This window comes from Myotis brandtii, unplaced genomic scaffold (genome assembly GCF_000412655.1).
Source record: "Myotis brandtii unplaced genomic scaffold, ASM41265v1 scaffold71, whole genome shotgun sequence".
Lineage (NCBI taxonomy): Eukaryota > Metazoa > Chordata > Mammalia > Chiroptera > Vespertilionidae > Myotis > Myotis brandtii.
The window spans coordinates 1788514-1804792 of NW_005370787.1; the positions used below are offsets into that span (position 1 = coordinate 1788514).

The 16279-nt window shown below is 45.0% G+C and overlaps 1 protein-coding gene across 1 annotated transcript in view; it reads left to right on the forward strand.

Annotated features, from left to right (window-relative positions):
• Positions 1–16279, forward strand: part of ABCC4 (ATP-binding cassette, sub-family C (CFTR/MRP), member 4) — a 202891-nt gene that overhangs the window by 49797 nt on the left and 136815 nt on the right. The window contains exons 9-13 of the mRNA XM_005882401.1: positions 5200–5301; positions 7872–7961; positions 8944–9135; positions 15065–15159; positions 15374–15460. Coding sequence (XP_005882463.1) covers positions 5200–5301; positions 7872–7961; positions 8944–9135; positions 15065–15159; positions 15374–15460 — 566 coding nt within the window. The remainder of the gene's footprint in view (positions 1–5199; positions 5302–7871; positions 7962–8943; positions 9136–15064; positions 15160–15373; positions 15461–16279) is intronic.

Below are 16279 nucleotides of genomic sequence, written 5' to 3' on the forward strand. Positions count from 1 at the left end.
CCCCTTTCATCCCCCCCCCGCCCCCCCACTCAGTTCACCTTTGGCCGCAACAGCTGAGATTTTTTATGATTAAATTTCTATACTGTTAAACAAAAGAAGAGCATTAACCATAAAACAGTTCGGTCCTTGAGGGTCAGTTCTGGTCCCCCGGTGTTTCTTTTTTCCTTCCCTGACAGGGGTTTCGAGCAACTTTGTTAAGGGGTGGTCCATGCAGTTCAATACAGTTTCTTTTACGTAGCTTCCTCATTAAGTGTGCACTGTAACTTCCCCAGGTGGTGGCTTTGCATACATACCGTGTTTGTGCTGCTGCTGCATGTGCTGCCTGTGGCCCAGACACTCCTGAAGTCCTTGCACACCATCTCATTTAATCCCAACAATGTTGAAGGAGATGAGCAGTAGGGTACCCACTTTACAGGTGAAATAGTGTGCCCATCCCCACAGAGCTTGTAAGGAGTAGAACTGGGATTCTCCCCAGAACCCTGGTTTCTTAAGCCTTGTAACGTTGCCTTCTTAGCATCTTCTGGCATGTGGATTGTTTCCTTAAGTGTTGTTGTAATCATTTAGTCTTCCTCCGGAGACCTCCAAAGGTTTCCTGTTTCTGTGGAATCAAAGTTTTAAACTGGCATCGAATGAGTCCAATCTATAATAATAAAAGCGTAATATGCTGATTAGACTGGGCAGCCCGACGACCTTCCAGACGAAGCCGGAGCTGTGAGGGAAGGCTGGGTCCCGTGTGCCTGCCAGCGGCCGGAGGGAAGCCCGGGTCCCGGGTGCCAGAGGGAAGCCGGTGCTGGCAGCCAGGGGAAGGAAGGCCTACTCTTGCAGGAATTTCGTGCGTCAGGCCTCTAGTAGGATTATAAAAGATCTTGTCTTAACTTCAAAGCCCTGAACGTCTTCAGCAGCTTCTGCAAGCAGTAAAATTTGTCTCTGAGGTTATATTGTTCCCAAAGCGGCTTAGGTTTTTGCCTACCACCCACTCCGAAGTCAATCTTTTTGGCTCCATTTCCAGCGTCTGAGAGTTTGCCGCATGACCTGTTCTGGGTATGCACTTCGTGGCTCAAATGGCAGTTTAACTTCAGCTTTTTCATCAGCGCAAGTGCTAGAGGAGAATGCACCCAGCACTGCTGGCTCCCTTACAAGCTGGAAGATTGTGGCTTCTTTCTCCACTCAGACCTCTTTATGGAGGTGCTCAGCTGATTTACTGCCTCACTTCGTACATCGTTTTTCTTATCTTTTTAAAGTAGGAAATTTCTATTCTAGTGCACACACTTACTGTTGAATTTTATGTGATGGTCATATACTTAAGCTAAAATCAGATTTTATTCTGTGTAGGTGAGATTTATAACACATTACATTTGCTTGTTGCATGTTAACTGCATTAAGGCTGTAGCCATGCACTCAATGGATTGACTCACTTGAACCAACCATATAGTCCAGTGATGGCGAACCTATGACACGTGTGTCAGAGGTGACACGCGAACTCATTTTTTTGGTTGATTTTTCTTTGTTAAATGGCATTTAAATATATAAAATAAATATCAAAAATAGAAGTCTTTGTTTTGCTATGGTTGCAAATATCAAAAAATTTCTATATGTGACACGGCACCAGAGTTAAGTTAGGGTTTTTCAAAATGCTGACACGCTGAGCTCAAAAGGTTCGCCATCACTGATATAGTCTGTTCATTCCTCCAGCAGATACTGTGATATGCTGACTCTGTGTGAGGCTCGGCATTGGGTGGCATTGAGACTGTGGTTGTCAAGTGTGTGATATTATAGTCTCTACCCTCTTCCAGATTTAAAGTCCCTGTGGGGATACCGAGGTAGGGAGGGCAGCGCCAGGGGAGAAGGGGTGTGCATTTTGATTTGCTTTCTAGGAGGGTTAGTTAGTATTTGAGATGGACTCAGAAGGGTGGGTAGGATCAAGGCTGAGGCCACTTTGGGAGCATGGACTTAGGTGGGGATGGGTCCCTGAAAGGTTGTAAGCATGTTGCACATTCTCAGAGGAGTTTTAAGGAGGTCAGTAGGGAGTGGTGTTGGAGAGTGCTGGGGAAGGAATCAGGAAGTGTAGGGAGACGGCAGAAGAAGTTACGCCAGTATTTTCAACGATTGGTAGTGAGTGAGATCCTGGAATTAATGCTGTTTCCAGAGGAATGGAGGATTGGAGAGAGTGGGGGATTGTGGCAGAATAGGTGAGAATTGGTAGTTGGTTGATTAGGGAATGGGGGGTGTGCAGAGAGAAGTTAAGCGGTGGGTCTAAAGCCTGCAGAGGTGTCCTCAGACCGCAGTGTGCATCCGGCCTCCCTGCCTAGACCTGGGCTTGGGCAGGTAGGAATAGCGGTGTCTTGAGTAGGTTCTCAGCGGGTCTGGGTGGGTGGGTGAGTGAAGGACTGAATGAGCAGATGTGTCTCACGCTTGCTGGGTCTTCGAGAGGAACGCATTTTCCTTTTCCTACAGAGACGCTTCGCTTTCATTCCAGTGTTTACCAGCGGCTCTTTTGAAGTAGGGCATCGCATTGGGAGCTTTTCGGAATGACAGACAAGAATAAGGGTGTTCACAGTTTTCAGCATAGCAGGTGACTTATTTATGTGCTGTTTTGTCTTTCACGTGCTGATTTCTGTTGCCTCCTATGCCGGTTGGGATTAGGTTTGCCTGTGGGTTCTGGAACACCCATGTTAAAGCTGCTCACAGGGGACTTGCCTTTCCTTTCAGGCAAAAATCCTTGTAAGGTTCTGTGTTCATTTCCTAGGGCTGCAGGAGCAAAGTACCACAAGCTTGGGTGGCTTAAAACAGCAAAAATTCATTCTTTCAGAGTTCTGGAGGCTCGAAGTCTGAAATCAAGGTGTCAGCAGGGTCACAATCCATCTAAAGCAGGGGTGGGGAACCTTTTTTTCTGCCAAGGGCGATTTGGATATTTATAACATCATTTGCAGGCCATACGAAATTATCAACTTAAAAATCAGCCTGCTCTATTTGTTCAAACATTTAATTAACTCACCCCTCATGCCTTGGCAGGGCCAGACCAAATGATTTTGCTGGCCTTATATGGCCCGCGGGCTGGATGTTCTTCACCCCTGTTCTAAAGTGTAGGAGGGAACCCTTCCTTGCCTTTCCCAGCTTCTGGTGGTTGCCGGCAAACACTTGGTGCTCCTTGGCTTGTAACACGTCACTCCAGTCTCTCTCACGTGGCTGTTTTCTGCCTGTGCATTTGTCTCTGCATTTCTCTTCCCTTTTTATAAGGATCCCAGTCATAATCATCCTATAACTTCAACATAACTTTTGGGGAGGACAGAATTCACTCCATGGCAAGTCCCTGGCTGGTAGGATCCTTCCTGATGCCAGGGACCCACACTCTTTCTTGTTACTCCCCGTGCGTGGGGCCTTGAGCAAGCTGGCTGCCGCCTCCAAGTCCCAGGCTGTGGGGTAGAGAAAGGTTGCTGGACGTGGTCACTCTCCACTGGTCTGAGTTGAGTCCCATGGCTACCTTATCTGCACGGGAGGCTGGGGACAGAGGGCCTTCTCTAGACTGCCGCGTGTAGCTGGAAATCGGGGTTTTGTTACCACAGAAGCCTGAGAGCAGGTTTTGAGGGCAGCCAGCAGTCTGCCATAGGTTCTGAGATATCTTTGGGGGTAGGGGGTGGTGGTGGTCTCAGTTTATTCAGTTTCTGCACCAATGTAGCTTTTCTCATGATGTTAGATTTGCAGTGGTTATTGGGACCATTTTATTCAGCTACACAGTATTGAATAGCTCCTAATGAGCATGGAAATTAGCAAGAGGTGGAAGACATGGCCATTCCTGCTGCTGCGGAGAGGGCATTTACTAAGGAGAAGAGACAGAGTGATTGTGAAAAGGTGCTCATGAAATATTTTTTAAGAGATAGACACTTAGTGTGTTTCACTTTTGAAACAGTGATGTAAGTGATGGTTAATGACAAGTGGTGATATATTGATTTGATATGCACGAGGAGCAAGCAGAGTGCACTTGAGTGTCCGCCCAGCTCAAGGTCACAACAGCTAAGCAGCAGAGTTGGGGCTTTCGTTCATGGTCCCAGCCGTTGGTCGTGCGTTCCCAGCCATCGGTCTCCCAGCCCATGCTCCGGCACCAGCCCGATCCCCTGAAGGCCTGGGATGGCCTTCGTCTCTGTGTTCCTGGCACGTCGAATGGTGCTTGGCACAGGGTGTGATTCAGTAAATATTTATGGAATAATTTCCTACCAACTCTTGTGTTTATTGTTAGTAATGCAAAAGTAAAGCAATAAAAACGCCCAGGTTATAAATGTGCTCAGGTTTATAACAATATTGTCTCTTCAGGGTTATTAGTACGCTTGTGGAGAAAGTTACCAAGATAACCTTGAGGCCATGAATTCTAATATATATTGCTGATACATCATTTATATTACACTAGAGGCCCGGTGCACAACATTCGCGGGGAGCAGGCCTAAGTCGTCAGTCAGACATCCTTAGTGCTGCCCCGGAGGTGGGCTGCTGTGCTCGCCAGCCGTCAGCTCTGCTTGTGGCTGAGCAGCACACCCCCTGTGGGAGTGCACTGACCACCAGGGGGCAGCTTCTGCGCTGAGTGTCTGCCCCCTGGTGGTCAGTGTGCATCATAGTGACTGTCGTTCTGCCATTCAGTCGATTTGCATATTGCCCTTTTCTTATGGGATTATTATATAGGATTATATATACTAATATATGTAACAATAATATGTAATACTATATATTTAATACTGTACTACAAATACAATTTACAGTATATTATATAATTATATGCACTAAAAATATAGATATATGAAATTTATACCAAAATATATAATTGACCCTTGAACAACATGGAGGTTAGAGGCACCGACCACCTTGAGCAGTTGAAAACCTGTGTGTAACTTTTGACTCCCTTAAATTTAACTACTAATAGCCTGTTGTTGATAGGCAGCCTTAACGAAAAGGATGAGAAAATAAATACCTTTACAGTACTTACTGGAAAAATCCATGGGCCCTCACAGTTCAAACCTGAGTTTTTCAAGGTTCAACTGTATAATACATTATAGGATATGTTCTGATGTGAACTAACACTTAAATGCATTTGGTAAAATGACATGTACCCTGTGTAAAGTTTTTATATTTCAAGTTCCAGGAAAGCAGTTATTTTTGTTTGTGATTTTGTTGCTGCAGTTTTAACCATCTGTATTTTTCCCTTTTCTGTAGAACTTTCTGTTGCTTGATGAAGTAACACAGTGCGACTATCAGCTCCCATCAGACGGTAAAACGATAGTGCATGTGCAAGATTTTACTGCTTTTTGGGATAAGGTAACAAATCCTTTATTACGAGGTCGTGGCTGCTAAAAGACAACTGGTGACTTAGATGTAATAGAGAATTTTGGGATTATGCAGATGGTATCAGATGTGATTGCTCATTTACTGAAAGTATGTTATAAAAACTCTTAAAATCAGGAACAAGGTTTGCATTGAACGGAGATGAAGTATAAAATCAGCCTAAGGCATTTGACATGTTGCTCTTTATCTCCTTCAACGTATTACCACATTTTGAACTTAAAAACATGTAAGTTTGTAATGTTCGAATTTACAGGATTAGAGTGTCCACTTTTTATCTTGATTGTAAGCAGACCATGTTGTGACATGCTGAATGAAGCCACGATTTGGATCTTTGCTGTAGGGTAGACTGGGGGCTCCCCTAGTCTAAGCTTCTGGATGGTGCCGGCTACTATGGTGGCAGCGAGAGCAGGGAGGAGGCAGCAGACAGGCACAGTAAGCTCAGTGAGTCCCAGTCTAAGGGTTTCACTGGGTGGCAAGCCGACAGGTTGAACTGGCAGGATCACAAGGATTTTCCCAATGCCTGGTTTATATATGACATCTAGGCAAATGGGGAAAGAAAAACAAACCAGGGACCACTCTCAAGAAGTTCTCAAACTTGAACACTCAGTGTAGCGCCTTTAACCACAACTGAAATGCTTTCTCCCCCGTTCCACAGTCCTCTGTGCACATCCTTCTGTACCAGTCTGGATTAGTCAGGAAAACAACCCACACCACAGGAGAGGGAATTTCAGGCATGGAATTAGTTACACAGGTGGCAGGGGAGGTGACCCTGAGATGTGCAACGGCAAGAAGCTAAACCAAATTCCATCGCTAGGGCTATAGGAACGCAGGGAGTAGGTGACATTGACCAGAGGGTCATCAGTTTTGAGCAGAACCCACAGACCGGCTGCCCACAGGCGTAGGGACTACAATGTGAAGGGCTGTGGTACTGGTGCTGGCCCTGTGGAGATGAGGTGGCTGTCGTGGTAAGGGTGCTGGAAGCAGGTGGCCGTACCAGCTTCTCTCACTTCTGCCTCCTGGCCTCGGACTGTGCTCTCCAAGGGCTGAGCTGGAGTTGATTGCAGTTCTCAGGAAGTTGGCAGCCCGATCATAGAAATGGAGCCCAGAGCAAACAGGTGCCCGAGTGGCCCTCCTTCCCACCTCCTTCCCACCTTTGTGCTGGCTCTCCCTTCTCCGTGGTCCAGGGGTCCAGACTTTGTAGACTGTTTTCATGCCTGTGCCACCTGCCTCGTGGTCACCTGCTTTTAATTTAGTGTCTGCCATTTCCAGCAAAATAAATCCCTAATACATAAAACCACATCATTGCACTTGGCCCATGGAAGCTCACACAAGCTGCCTCACCTAACCTGCCCTGCCTTAATACAGTAGCTTTACCTCCTGCTGTGTATTCCTCACCATAATACATTGTTAAGCATTTATAGAAAGCACCATTAACTCTCATTATAGAGATGTCCTCTATTGAATGCACTGAGGTAGCTAACACCCCCTTTCTATGACCCATGACCAAATTTCTTTTGTACCAAACTATGCTACATTGTGAAATGAGCTATTCTATTCTTTCAAGAACCTGAACATGTTATGTTCTCAGACTTTTTTGCATCTTGCATTGTAGTACAGATCACCCTGTTCTATTGTGTTGGCATTGCCTGTGAATGGATTATGCCCCCTGCTAGGAGGTAGTTAGGGAGTGTAACAAATGAAAGAGCCCTGGGTGGGGGATGGGCTCAGACATTGGGGAGTTTGGAGAGAAGCTGAGGTAAGATGAAGCACATGTGGGAGAAAGACTCTAACCAGCTCCAATAGACAGCCGACAGGTAGGTAAGGGAAGGTCTCACTGACTGGCATGTCATTCATGAAATGAATGGACTTGGTCTTTATCAAATGAGGATGGAGAGATTAGTGGAGGTTTCAAATTGTTTATTAGTGAAGTACAGGCACGCCGTGTACTTATGCTGCCACCTTGTGGGGATGAATGAAATAAGAGTAATACCAAGGGTTATGACAACCTGAATGTAAATGATGAAAACCTCTCACGCTGGATGTTCAAGTATATTCTTTTTTTTCTTAATATATCTTCATTGATTTCAGAGAGGAAGGGAGAGGGAAAGAGAGATAGAAACATCAATGATGAGAGAAAATCATTGATTGGCTGCCTCCTGCACCCCCCCTACTGGGGATCAAGGCCCACAACCAGACATCTGCCCTTGACCGGAATTAAACCTGGAACCCTTCAGTCCGCAGGCTGACGCTCTATCCACTGAGCCAAGCCAGCTAGGGCCAAGTATATTCTTTTTAATAAGATAGTGTGCATCAAGAAGTTTCCATTTGGAGAAGGTGCCTTGTCTTTTCTACTACTTACATTCTGTGTCTAGAGCACTGTCCTCAAGGAACTATGTTAAAAGAAGGGGCCTCCCTAAAGGCAATAGGAAGGAGAAAGATGTGGGTTAACTGCACGTATCAATGACTCTTAGGCTATTTTCTCAACTCGTTGATGTGTCTTACTTTATTGAAATGGACACTTTTTTGTAAACTTTCATTTGTAGGTATCAGAAACCCCAACCCTAAAAGACCTCTCCTTCACTGTGAGACCCGGTGAACTGTTAGCTGTGGTTGGACCTGTGGGGGCAGGAAAGGTGAGTTGTGATGTCTTTGGGAAGCTTGATGCAATGCCACATCCCATGTTAAAATCTCAGGGTTGAGCCCAAAGCCATATGTAACACAGGTGTGAGTTGGGTATACCTAGAATGCCCTTTCTCAAAGTGTGTTCCATGGAATGTTCATTTTGCAAGAAGGTTGCGTGGACCAATAAATCTGGATACAGCACATTATGTTTTTCTTCTTGGCCATTCAAGTGGCACAGTTGGGAACTGCCTGTCTGGAAGTTGGCCATCTCAGTGAAGGAAATTACTTAAGTGACAGCAATTCAGGCTGGAACGATTGAGAAAATGGGACCTCTTTTTGTCAGGGCAGACCTTACAGAAGTTGCATCTGCATGCTGTAACAGTTGAAGGAAATGTGCATGTATACTTAGTCTTGTGTATTCTGAAAAAACCCCCACAACATATAGAAGTCTAAACATAAGCTGTAAAAAGAACAGGGTGTTTATTTCTCTTACGATGGGTTTCTGTTCTTCAGAAACATGACTCTCTTCAGAGTTCTTGAAATAATCCTTTCTGGTGCATTGCATGTATTATGTGCACATAGCTTTGCAGGAACAAGTCTTTGTGAAGTAAAGGCTACCTGGTTGCTGAGACAACTGCAGTAAACATCAGGCCTATGAAATGTATATCATACCCGGTCACTCTGTTAGTTAAGAAAGTTCAACAACCTTAATTAGTCTTCGTTGCGAGTAGAGCCTTTCATTTGGGGGAAAAGTTTTGGGCAGGGTGAGCTTGTTCTACTCTTATTTTATTAATAGCACTTATCAGCCATTCATTTATACTGACCAATAGTGGTATTTAAAATTTTTGCATTGCAGCTTCCAGGGCTTTAGTTTGTCCTGTTTTCACTATCAGGGCCATAAGGTTGATGAAACCCCAGGGCAGGGGGGAGGCTGTCCTGCAGCAGCTTGTCTTGAGTGTTGCCTGTAATGCGTTTGTGTGCGATCTCTTTCAGTCTTCGCTGTTAGCTGCTGTGCTGCGGGAACTGCCCCCGAGCCGGGGGCTGGTCACTGTGAATGGAAAGGTCGCATATGTTGCTCAGCAGCCCTGGGTGTTTCCAGGAACTCTGAGGAGTAATATTTTATTTGGGAAGAAATATGAAAAGGAACGATATGAAAAAGTAGTAAAGGCTTGTGCTTTGAAAAAGGTGAGTCATGACGTTTGAGCCGCATCTACTTTGAATTCCAAATAATAATGCTAGTGTTGGTTTAATCTACAAGTTTTGTGTTTTCATATGAAAGATATTTGAATGCTATTTAATACTTTTAGCTGGTCTTCAGGGTAAAGACATATGCACATATGCTACTGTTTTGGTCCTGATCTGATAATGACATTCACAGAGAATGCTTTTTTCCTTTGGTTTTGTGAAGTTTTATTCACTTTAATATTTTTTAAATGGACACGTGTAAAATTTTGCAAAAGTTAAGGGGATAGTCTAAGAATCCTCCTGTACCCATTCCCTGGCTTCCGTCAGGGTCAGCTGGCCACCAGTCTTGTTTCATCTCTACTGCTAGCCCCACCCCAACCCAAATCATCTGCAGCAGACACTACACCTCATATTAGTTCAGCTGTAAACATAGGGTGTCCCCCCCCAAAATGTATACACACACGTTGAATAATTATAAAGACAATGTTTATTAAAAAACATTTCACTTTCAAAATTGAGCTATCAGCTGTTAAAGTGTGCATACATTGTTTTGGGACACTTGCATTTCATTAGTTATCTCTAAAATATAAGAGAGCCTTTGAAAAAAACAGCATCACGTTATCACACCAAAAAAAGTGACTCACATTCATAAGTATCATCAATGTTCTACTCAGTATTTGCATTTTCTTGTCTCAGTGAGAAATCTTGTTAAATGTTGGTCTGCCCCAGGCTCCACATAGGGTCTGCCCCAGACTGCACATAGGGTTGTCCCTATGTGCCCCTTTGCACTTGGTTGATTCCTCTCCTAGGTCCCATTCATTCTATAGGTTTTCCTCTTCACTTCGTTAAAGAAAGCAGAAGGATTTAAAATTTCATTTTAATACTGCATTTCACTGGGGGGAGAGATTGTTTTCAGAAATGACATTGAGTTTTGCAGCAAAGGGCAGGATGAAATGTATAATTGTACATTGAGATTTAAATAAAATTAGTGATCGAATGATGAAAACTGAACTTACCTGATAGGAGAATATAATTTAGCCAAAAGACAAAGAAAGAAAGAAAGACAAAGATACCATCTAACTCGCTTTGGGCTATAAAAATCAGTGAATAGCGGTTTTCAGGGGCTCTCCCGGGGTCTGCTCCGTGCACTCTGGGCACCCGACTGTTCTTTTATGCTGTGAGAAAAGGCAGGGACGGGTGTTCCAAGGGACGGCATTGAAGGCCCCCAACTGGCTTTGTGAGGAAATAGTAATTTTGCTTGAACAATGGCTTGAACTTTACAGATTGTATCAGGTGAGTAGCATTTTATGACCGTGTGGCTAAAACATAATTGCACGCTTCATTGGCTTTTATTTCTTTTTCCTGCGTTATTGTTAATGAGCGATTATGTTGTTTTTAGAAGTGACATCAAGTTAGCATCATGAGCTAGACTTTTATTAAACAGTATATAGCCTGTATAAGAAAAAAGGAAAACCAAATGTAAAGCAGTAATAATAATAGCTCCCATTTACTGAGTCCACATGCTAATCATTTCTGTCTCTCACATGTGTACACACAGGAATATGAGTATTTAAGACTATTTAATATTTTACCTGTGCCTTTGATGTTCCCACCCTCATTTTATAGTTGGTAAAGCTGCGGCTTAGAGAGATGAAACGACTCACCTAACCATTTGCAGCGCAGGTTCAGGTCCCTTTCTGCATGGCCAGGTTCTGTGCTTTCCCACAGTGCCTCGCTGCCTCTTCATTGGGAAAGTACGTAAGGAAGAACTATTTTAGAATTGGGTGGTTGATGAAGGTGGAATGCGGGATGTGGAATAAACAGATCTCGGACATTTTCTCTTTACCTCAGTCAAGTTCAACTCCTGATGCCCAGACTCGTAGGTCAGTATCTGGCTCTTTCTTTGCAGGACCTTGCCTTTCTGGTTATAGGTTAGGCCAGTGGTCGGCAAACTGTGATTCGCGAGCCACATGCGGCTCTTTGGCCCCTTGAGTGTGGCTCTTACACAAAATACCGACTTCTGCGCATGGGCCACGAAGTTTCAATCGCACTGTACGTGCGTGCCCGCACGTGGTATTTTGTGGAAGAGCTCACGTCCCACATATATAAAATGGTGTGGAACACTGAGTACAGTTGGCCCTCCGCATCCGTGGATTCTCAGCCACGTTTGAAAAATTCTGTTTCCCATCCAGGACTGGTTCCATCTGCAGATATGAAACCCACAGATATGGAGCCCTGACTGTCCTTACTGTGTGTGCAGCTTGTGGGGAGTAGAGATAGTCAATATACAGGATCCAGAACAGTGCTTGGCACCTAGACCTTACCATCCAGGAGCTGACTAATGGGGAGAGAAGCCGTATACATGCATAGAAAATATGAAGCAGAATAAGGTGGTCCTTTGCGAGAAGTATAGGCAATGTCTTAGGAACCCAGTAGAGAGCGAGATGACTTTCTCACTGGGGAAACGCAGGGATGGTTTCGTGGAAGAGAGTGTTTGAGCTGGGCCTGGGAAGATGGGAAGGGCAATTCCCGATGGAGGAGAGGCTATGAACAGAGGCTCAGTGGACCCATGGACACCTGCTGTTGGACCTGGAGCCCGCCCCCCAAGGCCAGGGTCTTGCTCTGGCCTCATAACCGTTCCAGCAGTCTGCTCAGGATATTTCTCCTATAAGTTTCTACTGTCACTAAAAGGCACTGGATGTGTTTCTGATCCTATAGCATCAAATCACCGTAGCTGTTTTCTATTTATTTTTTCTGGTTTGTGTGTCTGATTTTCAGTGAAAATCACTGTAAATGAAATTGTTAAATTAATATAAGAAAACTTTCCTAACAGTAGGAGGAATCGTAATATATGGTCAACTACAGCTTTTCCCTCTAACCCATGGTTTTTAATCGATACAATTCTGTGGCACACCAAGAAACATACTATGTTTTTTGCTGATCTGACAAAAATAGGTGTAATTTTGATTCATGCACATTGGATAGCTATGTTATGTTGGCTGTTGTCATTTTCTTAATTTTTTATTTGATGGGTTAAGGGAAAAGAGGTCGGTGCCCCTTACTAATTAGTCAGGTATTGAATGTTTTAAAAATTCTTGTGGCACACCAGTTGAAAACCGCTGCCCTAACCATCATGGCTAGGAAATTTGTTTGACTCGGGTGTTCCTTCAAATCCTTTGAAATGTTTTTCCCATCTGAGGCTGGTCTATAAAATAGTTTGCGGAGTCAGCAAGCACACTTGAAGTGCTTCTCCCAGACTCTGTGAGAGGCCATTTCTTATTTCCTAACTGTGGTAAATCAGAGAGTGGGTTTTAAGAGTGGGTTTTAAGTGCTCTTTCTAGAAAAAGGCTGCGATTGCTGTGCTGCATCCTGGTGGTGTTCGGGAAAGCAGAACAATATGAACTCAAGGCATAAAAACTAACAACACTTTGCAAGGCTTGTCAGCAGTGAAACAGGCCAAGTAAACCGCGGTGTGTGTGTTTTCCCAGGAGGCTGTGACCCTGTCTTAGAGTGTCTCATTGTTTTTTTATGAAAACCAAAGCAAGAGATGGTACTAACATCTTAGCTCAACAAAGAAATAATATGAAATGTTAACGAATGTTCACAATCGAGCCATTGCCCTCTTTCCTTTGATGCAGTGCAAGTGAGCGCTGAGCGTGCAGGTGTGTCTGTGGGCTGTCAGGACAGGGGTTATGACGCCGGCGCCCTTTCTCTCTCCTTTCGGTGGCGTGCTTTGCATATTACGGTTCACACGGACTCAGAATGTGAAGGAGTTCCCACTGTTGGTTTGATATGTGTCAGTTACCAATAGCAAGCGGCCGTTCATACACTTACTCTTGATTCTCACAGCATCTTTGAATTTAGCAATTCTGGTTTCTGCAGCACATTTTGTGGGAGAGGACATGAGCCTTAGGGAGAAAAAGGACTTGTTTGTCATGGAGATCCCAGTGTGCCATTTGCTTCCTCCCCCAGGTTTTCCACAGTAGAGACAAAGGCACGAAGGCTGCATTTGCAGGAAGGTGCTGCTGTGCCCTAGGTCTGTGCTGGAGAGGTTTCGTAGAGAACCAGTAAACTCCCCCCAACCTCTGCTTGTTGATGCCAGGGTCTGCCTAGTGATAATTATGGGTAATCTAATTAACATCTTCTAGTATAATGTGTCATTTAGACCTGATGGTTACCCTGTCATTTTGGGGGTGTCCTTTTCACCTTTTTCCCCCCTAGGTAATGTTATTTGTCCACTTTTAAAATACTACTGAACTAGAACTTTTGATAGATCCCCAGATTCTCAAATCAAAACTTCTTGTTTTTCTCAGCTTTGCATTTTTCCTGTTTTGCTTGGAACAAGTATCTACTTAGTCCAAATGATCTGCTTACTGTCCCTGGAGCATACTTTGTTTTTTTTTCTGCCTAGACTGCTCTTTCTGCTTTTATTTCTTGTACAGATCTTGTCTGTCACTCTCTCACTGTGCCTTAAATATCACTGTGAAGACATGGGTCAGGTGTCATCCTTTCTCTGAAAGTGGGAAGCTGAGACCGAGAGCAGCCAGATGGCCAGTTAAGACACACTTGCTTCTTGATAAAAGGAGTCCTGTGCCTCGGCAAGCCGCTGTGTGCTCCAGCTCTCACCTGTGCGTCTCCAGCACAGACGCCAGCGCTTGCACATTCAGCCGCAGCCTGTCATCACCAATGGGTATCGCAGCTTTCCCATAAGCGAAGTCTTGACTTTACCCCCTAAACCCGCCTTCCTGTTCTTCCCCTTTTTATGCCAACAGCAGTGTACTCTTCCTCTTTCCTTCAATTCTTTATTTTGCAACTTAGCCCCATTTCACCAGCATATCTTACAGGCTCTACCTTTGACATTTGTTCAGAAATTTGGCAATTTCTCTTCATTTTCACTCTTCCCACTTTGGTCCGTGCCACTGTCGTCTCTCACCTCGATTATTGCAATAGCCTCAGCCTGCATCATGCCTTTTCCCTGCCCCTTTCCTGGCAGTCTGTTTCCCACAAAGAGGCAGGAGCGATTTTTAAAAAAACCTAATAAAGCCTTGGCCCTTGTGGCCCAGTTGGTTGAGCGTCAGCCCATCCACCAAGAGGTGGCCAGTTTGATTCCCTGTCAGGGCACATGCCTGGGTTGTGGGTTTGATCCCGGGCAGAAACGTCCATGTGAGAGTGAAACATCCATTGGCTGCCTCCTCCCTGGGATGCTTCTCTTTCTCTCCCTTTCCCTTTCTCTCGGAGCGGGGGGGGGGGGGCGGGAAGGAATAAAAATGTACTTTTAAAAAGCCTAACACAAATCATGTCAGTCCTTTCTCATACTCCCTTCCCATTTCACTTGGAGTGAAATCATGCCCCCCCCCCCCCCCCCCCCCCCCCCCCTCTGCTCCTGGCCTCTTTGCTAATCTCTGAACACCTTGCATGTGCATCTGCCCCATGCCTTTGCACTCGCTCATTTCTCCGCATGGAATACATTTTGTCCAGATCTGTGCAGGCTCTGACAGGTATCTACCTACCCTTCTGATCAGAGCCCTCCACTTTCCCTCCTTCCCTCTGTCCCTCTCAGCAGAGCACCCTTTTTCTTCTTAGTACTTAGTACTTGCACTCATGTTAATTGTTGATGTTGTCAGTTTCTCACTTTGGAAACGAGAGATTATTTTCTTCCCCGCGCTGAATTCATTGTGCCCTTATAGTGTCTGACATATAGTCGATGCTCAACAGGTATCTATTAAAGTGGTTTAATGCATAAACACTGAAAAACTACAGGATGAAGGCAAACACAATGCTCTGAGAGGTTCAAGGTTACCATTTAGTCACTTTGAAATATATCCATTGCCGTTGCTCAAATTCATGTATGAAGAACTAATGCTGAAAGTTTAGGATGACAGTGGGAGAACACATTTTAAGTCTTTCTCCCCCCGGCTTTTCTATGTAGGATTTTGAGCTTTTGGAGGACGGGGACCTAACTGTGATAGGAGATCGGGGAGCCACGCTGAGCGGAGGGCAGAAGGCCCGGGTTAGCCTCGCAAGGTAAATCCCTTTTTGGTGGTCATTCTGCACGTGCCTCTTAGGCTGCTTCTGGGGGTGGCCACCGCGCAGACCCCTCACTGTGTATCGGCTCTTAGGGAAGCGCTGGTCCTGGACCATTTCCTTGGCTTTGGAATGAACATCATCTGAATCGCTGAGTACTGTTGTGATTCAGAGATGAAGGGTCTCGCTGTCTGATAGCTCTTTCGTTTTCTAGAGCCGTGTATTATGATGCGGACATCTACCTCCTGGACGATCCCCTCAGCGCTGTGGATGCAGAAGTCGGCAGGCACTTGTTCCAGCAGTGAGTTTCCTCATGTTTGTGTCATTTCTGCTTGCCAAGCGCCCTGTGCCCCCGAAGATCCTGTGCGTTCTGCTTTGATGTCCCCTTTCCCCTCGCCTCCCTCCTAAGAAGGCCCATTTTAGAGAACTGTTGCACAAACACGTGAGGTCAAGATGTGAAAAGACAGAAGGTGCTTACAGCGTGTGGAGGCGAGTGGAGTACATGCTTTAGGGAGTTAAGAAATAAATGGCAAATTTGGCAAGTTGTCCCCCCTCCCCTTCCCCATGCCCCCACATACACTTGTGGTTTTTAACCACAATACTGTTGGTGGATCTGGACCCCAGAATAAGAAAGACGATGTACAGATTATAAATCTGAGGTGGGACTCAGCGACCTGGTCCTTGGTTGCCAGTTCTTTTGCTCCATCATTGTTTTTGGCATGTTAAAAGGGACATTTTCAGTACCAACACTGCTCTTCCATAGAAAGACCTTGTTGGCTTATGTGTATTCTGTAGGTTGGAATACCCACAAATGTAGGGTTAAATTGAATTTGAAAGTAGGAATCTAGAATCTGGCTTAATTCCTGCCTCTCACTTTGTGTTTCTGGAATGTGTTTTCTTTGGCTTTGCTTAGCTGCTGAGGCACTGAGCTAGAGCAATCTGACTCTCTTTTTTGTATACCATAACCCAGTGGTTGGCAAACTGCAGCTCTAGAGCCACATGCGGCTCTTTGGCCCCTTGAGTGTGGCTCTTCCACAAAATACCACGTGCGGGCACGCACGTACAGTGTGATTGAAACTTCGTGGCCCATGCGCAGAAGTCGGTATTTTGTGGAAGAGCC